This window comes from Antechinus flavipes, chromosome 2 (genome assembly GCF_016432865.1).
Source record: "Antechinus flavipes isolate AdamAnt ecotype Samford, QLD, Australia chromosome 2, AdamAnt_v2, whole genome shotgun sequence".
Lineage (NCBI taxonomy): Eukaryota > Metazoa > Chordata > Mammalia > Dasyuromorphia > Dasyuridae > Antechinus > Antechinus flavipes.
In genome coordinates, this window is record NC_067399.1 from 282,522,092 (window position 1) to 282,529,954 (window position 7,863).

At 34.3% G+C, this 7,863-nt stretch overlaps 1 protein-coding gene across 1 annotated transcript; it reads left to right on the top strand.

Moving 5' to 3' along the window:
• Positions 1–4,383: 4,383 nt before the first annotated feature.
• On the top strand, positions 4,384–7,435 carry GPR33 (G protein-coupled receptor 33). The gene is made up of 2 exons (XM_051973478.1): positions 4,384–4,642; positions 6,019–7,435. Exon 2 carries the CDS (start codon positions 6,034–6,036, stop codon positions 7,015–7,017), a length of 984 nt encoding a protein of 327 aa, XP_051829438.1. The 5' UTR covers positions 4,384–4,642; positions 6,019–6,033; the 3' UTR covers positions 7,018–7,435.
• Positions 7,436–7,863: the final 428 nt, after the last annotated feature.

Sequence of the window (7,863 nt, forward strand, 5' to 3'; positions counted from 1 at the left end):
ATGATGTCTGGCTCGCTTCTGGGTTATATTTCAAGGGCATGGAGGACCCTTTTAGTCAAAAGAGAGTAGAAAGCCTAAGAGATAATTATTTGGTGATTCCATTGTCTATACATCACTTCTGTGTTATGGATCAAGAGCAAGGAAGAGAACTTTTGTTAAAGGGAGAGTAGAAATTCTGAGGGGAATATCACTTCTGGACCCAAGGGATCAGGAATTTTGAGAAGTTATCAGTTATAATCCCAAGGGATCAGAGACCCTTCCTGGATAAGGACCAGAGTGCAGCTCAGGAGAGCAGTGACCAGATCACAACACCTTAGAAGCATCAAAAACTTTCAGATCCATAGAACTCAACCTGAAAACAACAGTGTGGGAAAGCATGAAACTTGAGAAAGTACACCTCCATCCCACACACAAGGAACAGAGATTAGTATCAACAGACAGTTCAAAATCAAGAAAAACATTTGAAAAACTGACCAAACAATTATAACAAAAGAACTTGATCATAAAAAGTTATTATGATGTCAGGGAAGATCAAGACACAAACTCATAAGAGGACAACTAAATAAAAACAACTATAATGTTTTACATGACTTCACATGTATAACTGATAACAAATTGTTTGCCTTCTCTAAAAGGTGAAGGAGCAGAAGTGGGAGAGAGTATTTGGAACTCAAAACTTTTTTTTAAATGAGTGTTAACATTTTTACAGGTAATTGGGAAATATTTCAAGAAATAAATTAAAATAATTAATTAAAAAAAAAGTGAGTTGTCCATTTACCTCTCAACCTTCTTTCCAAGAAAAAAAAAAGTGTAAAGTGTAGTATATTTTCAAATGAAAGAAGAACTGGGAGAAAGGACCTAGCACCGAATTCACAGAAATGGTAGGAGCTTTGGGGGGAAATTTCAAGGAAGGCAGTCAACAAGTATTTATTACATACTAAATAGAGGATACAAAGAAATGCCAGGAAAAAAAAATTCTCTGTTCTCAAGGAGTTCCCAGTCTAATGAGAAAGACAACATGAAAACAACTATGTACAAATAAGAGATATAATGGATAAATTGGAGATAATTCACAGAAGAAAGGTACTAACATTAAGGGATGAATCAAGAAAGGATCTAATAGGCCTTTTTGGAAGGTAAGATTTTAGCTGGAATTTGAAGGAAGTCCAAGAAGTTAGGAGATGAAGACAAAGAGACCAGTATTTACAGCCAGTAAAAATGCAGGAACATCAAAGAGATACTGCTTTGAATAAGCTGGAGGCAGTAAGGTATAAAAAGCCTGCAGGCAAAGGCTTGGCAAGGCAAAATAAGAAAGTGAGGGATTGCTAGAGAGAACAGGACAGTGTAGAATTGATCAGGTTCACCAAGAAATCAAAATAAGCAAGGAAGGAGAAGTTATAACCTGTTAAAGAGCTGAAAGTACAGAGAGATTATAGGTCAGAGAGGATGAACAGGGTTTGAGGTTTCAAGGGAGAGGGAGATATGGAATGACAACAGATTTTGGTTGAGATAAGGAAATTTCAGAGTTCTTGAACATGCAAGGGTGATCAAGAAAAAAAAGTGGGTAGTAGGAAATGAGTCACTGATACCACTGATAAGAGTACTTCAATACCCAAAAAACACTTCACGTGGAGTTTTGAGAAGATCTATGAACTATTATGGTTTGGAGACGAAAATGATCATTAGTATTATTGTTGTTAGAATATGCAAGAGGGCAGTGAAGTGATACTCAGATAAGAGTACCATCCGTTCAAATTTGACCTCAGATATTTACTAATTGTGGCCTCAATTTAACCTCAATTTTCTCTTCCATAAAATGAGGGTGAATATACCACCCATCTCCCATGGTTGTTATGAGGACTGAAATAAAAATTGTAAAGCACTTAGCACAATGCCTAGCACATGGTAAGTGCAATATAAATGTTAATTATGGTTATTTTCAGACTTGGTAAAATAGTGCATTGAAATGTATTGCCTTTTGTTAATTTTTGTTAATTTCAGATTTGGTAAAATAGTACATTAAAATATGTTGCAAATAAATACTTCTTTATGTCATTGCATGAATTGATATATATATACACACATATACGCAAAGGTTTCACTAATAAGATAAAATTATTTTATGCCAGATTCTAACATGGATACCCTTTTGAAATACAATAATATAATTATATACGAGGAATATAATTATATACAAGGTGTCCCAAAAGTCTTAGTGCCGCTTTAAGCTAGTAAATCTTGAAATTGCACTAAGATTTTTGGGACACCCTTGTAATATGACAACTGTAATTATCATATTAATATCAAGATCATTATATTTACTATGGACAAAAGGTTGAATTTAAAGCAAAGATACCTAAGCAGGTTCATTTCCCAGCACTGCCACTTCCTAGCAATGCTATTATGGGCAAGTTGCATATTTATTTTCCTTATATATAAATGAGAATGTTTCTGCTCAGTGAAAAATCACTCACCTCTATTTTATTTTTTTCTCGGTTGTGAAGGTCTTTTGTTTTTAACTTCTTAATAGAATTTTATTTTTCCAAATACATGCAAAGATAGTTTTCAATATTCAGCTTTGTAAAACTTTGTGTTCCACATTTGTTTCCTTATTGTCACCCCTTTCTAAGACAGCAAACAATCTGATATAGGTTAAACATGTGCAATTTTTCTAAATATATTTCCATATAAATCAGGCTGCACAAGAAAAATCAGATCAAAAGGGAAAAAAAAAAAAACAAGCTAACAAACAACAATAAAAAGGTAAAAATACTGTGTTTTGGTCCACATTCAGTCTACATAGTCCTTTTTCTGGATGCAGATGGCTCTTTCCATCACAAGTCTATTGGAATTCCCTGAATCCTCTCATTGTTGAAAAGAGCCAAGTCTAGCATAGTTGATCATCACATACTCTTGTTGCTGTGTACAATGTTCTCTTAGTTCTGCTCACTTCATTTAGCATCAGTTCATCTAAGTCTTTCCAGGCTTTTCTGGAATCAGCCTCTTCATAATTTCTGATAGAACAATAATAATCCATTACATTCATATACCATAACTTATTCAGCTATTCCCCAGCAGAGGGGCATCCATTCAATTTCCAATCCCTTATCACTACAAGAAAGAGTTGACATAAACAGTTTTGCACATGTGGATCCTTTTCCCTCTTTTATGATTTCTTTTGGATACAGACCTAGTAGAGACACTGCTGGATTAAAGGGCATATACAGTCTTATGGCCCTTTAGGCTTAGTTGCATTTGGTCTCCAGAATGGTTCACATCTCCACTCTAGTTAGGTTGATCAAAAAGTAGATATATAGCTTGTTGATTCAGTTAATATATATTTCCTATTACATTCTTAATGTAGTCATGGATTTCCATTTATGATACAACAAAGTTCCTTTTAATCAATGTAGTCAGTCATCAAAGGAAGTACTTAAATTAATCAGATATTTTTATTAAGAAAGAAATTTATACATATATATATGAATGTCAATTTTCAAATAATTTGAATGCAATTAAATATAAACAACATAAATTTAATCACCTGAATTAAATTTAATAAACAACACAAAACATACTAAACAAAATTTCATCCTTCTTTTAAGATTTAGAAGACACTTTAATAATCTTTCAGGTCCTGAGGTGTCACTCTTCAAATATCTGGTCAATGTACTCTAGGTGAATTCTGGATAATCTAATGTTAAATTAAAGTTAACCCTTGTTTTTTTTATCAAACCACAATTAAAAGTTAAATATTATACTTTAACATATTTAACATGTATTGGTCAACCTGCCATCTGGGGAAAGTGGGGGGGGAGGGGGAAGGAGGGAAAAAATGGGAACAAAAGGTTTGGCAATTGTCAATGCTGTAAAATTACCCATGCATATAACTTGTAAAGAAAAAAACTATAATAAAAAGAAAAAGAAAAAAAGGGGAAAAGCTAAATATTAGTGTATAATCTAGCAACATTTACTTATATTATTCATGCTAATCTGATTATAATATGTTGTAATATTGTATTAGCCTAATATAATCAGTTCTAAAGTAAACATCATGTGATTGTCAAGAAACAAAGCTGTCTGGATTGTTGCCAGTACATAATGAATCTGTACTTCTTTTAAATGTTTATCCAGAATTCATTAAAATAGCCCAAATACTGAGAAAACTAGCTTCACTTTCATGACCTTCAATTTTCATATTTCACTTCTTTTATAAGAGGTTCCTGGAATGTATTCTCTCAGTGGGATAGTAATTCAGAATTTTGTTTTCCTATTGCTCAAATTATTCTGGTCTTAATTCAGTGGACTTGAGTCAATTATATTGCAATAATTGCTCGCTGTTATTATTTGTACTTTTAATATAAAAGTATAATTTGTTTCTTTCCCAGGACCCCCAGTTGTTAGGGTCTTCCCTTCTGAAACTACCTTCCTTCTGGAGCCATCACTGGTCATTTTGACCAGTTTATTTTGCCACTGGACTTCAATAATTCTGGAAGAAATAGCTGATGACTTTGGGCAGTTTTGCCTCACTTAAATCCAATTGCAATTCACCCTTGTGCTGTCATTGGTCCTCTTTCAGAACGAAGGATAAACAAGAGTTCTGCATGAGGTCTCTACACTGAGAGAAAGACTTCCAGAACAGGTATTGTGAGTGAAATCATTGTCACACATATTTCTTACACATGTGCCTCACTATTATAATGTTCTAAGCTTAAATTTATTCCTTCCCATGGATACTGTGTCTATTTTTGAGATGAAGTGAACCACGTTTTTAGGAGAACATTTTGAATTAATTGCCACTACCAGATTATCTGAGCAAATATATTTAGTAAAAAAGGAATTGAGACTATTGGATGACTGTTAATGGAGAATGCTCCTCCTACCGTAGGCTTTCTACAATGCAGCATAGTCTCTGAGAGCTATCTCTATTACCTCGGAAGCAGTAATAGGTTCCCTCTGGCAATTAAAGCAGAAGCTGGAGAATGTCGCTAATGTTATTTTCTTCTTCTCTTCCTCCTCCTTCTCCTCCTATTTTCTCTTCTTCTTCCTTCCTCTTCTTCTCTTACTACATGAAGTCCCTCTCTCCATTTCAAGTACCATATCCTAACATGTGGGTGTTCTGTCCATTACTAGATAGAGAGATAGATAATATTTTATAAAATATAAGTAATCTTTGTTTGGGAGGGGTCTAAGTTTTTGGATTATTTACTTAGCTTTATTTATTATTTAATTATCTTTTCTTCTCAAAGCCGGGACAATTTACTTTTTGCCCTATGCAGTTTTAATTTGTGATTTCTTGAAATACAGCTCTGAAAAACAGGCTTTTTAAAAGCTAAAGCTACTTGACTAGCCTTTAAACCAAATTACTCTAGCTTTCATTAAATGACCAATAACAGCTGTCGTCACTCCAAATCTCTGTAGTTCTTTATTTAGGTTTTGATGTCTTAGAATGAGTGTAAATAATAATTGGTTTCTACTCAGGTCAGAAATTTTGAGGGTCTTCCCCTCCCAGATTGATACTTTTGTGATTGCAAGTTTTTCCCTCAATTCTTACATAGCCCTCAGTCATTGAATGGGCCCTGTCTCAGACAAATTGAGACCTGGGAAAGACCTTAATTTAGAAAGACCAAGATAAACCACTGCATCCTAGACCATCATCAGTTATCTTGATTTTGTCCTGCCACCAGACATCAATGACTCTAGAGGAAAGAGTGAGGCTCTATAGCAAAGACACAGCAAGAATAGGAGTTACAAAACATTCTCCCCATAAGTCCAAAGTACACTCTCACAGAAGCACACATAGCATCCATGGGAAGAATGGGGAGCATAAATACACAGGATGGTGTTATTTTTATCCTTAATGTTTAACAGAGTATCTGGTAGATAGTAAGTGCTTTTTGACAATAAATATTACAAATGTTTATTGACTAATTGGCCCATTCTCAGTAATATTTTTAAAAAAGAAAGAAAAACCTTGAATATGACTTTATTTTTCCTCATTTTCTTCTTTCACCCCAGGTACCACAGAAAGTTATGGATCTGAATAATACTACTGATTATTTGATCAGTGCAACCACAGTAAAAAGTAACATCAGTTTCCCTGATCTTCACCCAGTAATTAACCTGGTGATTACCATTCTCTCATCTATCATATTCACTGTTGGTATCATAGCCAATGTCCTTTACCTGTGGGTGCTAAGATTCAAGATGAAAAAGACAGTCAATACTCTCTTATTTTTCCATCTCATTCTCTCATATCTTATTTCTTCATTAATTGTGCCTTTCAAGGTCATCTCCAACCTACAAGCCAATCACTGGGGCTTTGGGATTGTCACGTGCAAAGTCTTCAATAGCACCTTTTCCTTGGGGATGTTTGCCTCTGTTTTTATTCTGTGTGCCATCAGTCTTGATCGCTATGTTCTTACTTTTCATCCAGTATGGTCAAAGAAACACCGAAACATCCGCTGGGCTTCTATCACTCTCATGGGAATTTGGATCTTTGCGACTGTCCTCAGCATTCCCTATCTGATATTTCGAGAAACCCAAAAAGACACAAATGGAGTAGTCATCTGCAAAAACAACTATGCTTTCTTCAATAATCAGGAAAGCCAGAAGACTGAAGCACTGAGGAAAAGAGTCCACATAGCCTTCTTCATTAGCTACCTCTGGCTAGGTTTTCTTCTGCCTTTATTCATCATCATATTCTGTTATGTAAGAGTAGTCCAAAAATTAAAGCAGAGGGGCCTGATTAAGTCCAGCAAACCCTTCAGAATTATGATGACTTTTATTGGCTCTTTCTTTTTGTGTTGGCTACCCTATCATGTCTACCATAGTTTATTTTTCAATGAGACGCCTGCACTAATCATAAAACTGACTCAGATAGTTACAGCCATTACGGTCTCATTTAACATTTTCTTTTCTCCCACATTTTATCTGTTTATTGGGGAGAACTTCAAGAAAGTCTTCAAAGAATCTATTGTTGCTTTGTTTGAGTCAGTTTTGCATGAACAGTCTTAACTTAGAGCAATCCCAAAACCCAAGTACAATAAAATCATTTTAAATTGTGGATCTCCAAGCTAAAATATCAGAAAGGATCTTCTTCCTTTTTGTTCATCCCAAAATAAGCATATTTTCTCCCACAGAAGGTTCTCTTTCCATTTTTTGTTCTTGTTTTTTTGGCAGGGGGAGAGTGCCCTGCAATTTAAGGCCAGTATTTCTGGCTTTGTTAAATCAATCAGGTATCCTAAAAGACAAACAGGTGGCATTGTAAATAAATGAAATACCCAAAATATAGTTCCTCTTTGAGCTATCTTTGACCTTAGGACTAAAGAAATATTTCCTAAGAGTCACTGCTGGGCATGGATCTCTATTCTTATTTGGAATATCCTAGTCATGGTGCTAGGCAGCACCTGAATTACATTAATAGTGGAAATTGCTGCTTTATCAATAAAATAAGCTATAATTTTTCATTTTGTGTTTTTGTCTGTTTTTTCACTATATGATTAATATAGAAATATACTTTGTATGATTTCCTATGTATAAACTATATCAAATTGCTTACCATCTTAGGGCAGAAGGAAGAATGGGAAGAAAAAAGAGAATTTGAAATTCAAAATTTTTTAAATGTTAAAAATTTTTTACATGCAATTGGGAAAAAAAATAACAAAAAACCCCACAATGATAAGGAAACTTTAATAAAAAATAAAAGAAACTATGATGATGACATACATCCAAAAAATTATAGGTGAAAGGAAGAGGGCAGATTTAGTTCTAGACTCTAGGATTCAAAAGTACATGGACTGACAGGAAAAAATGATAAATATTGGAGGGAATGTGGGAAAACAGACATTAATGCATTGTTGG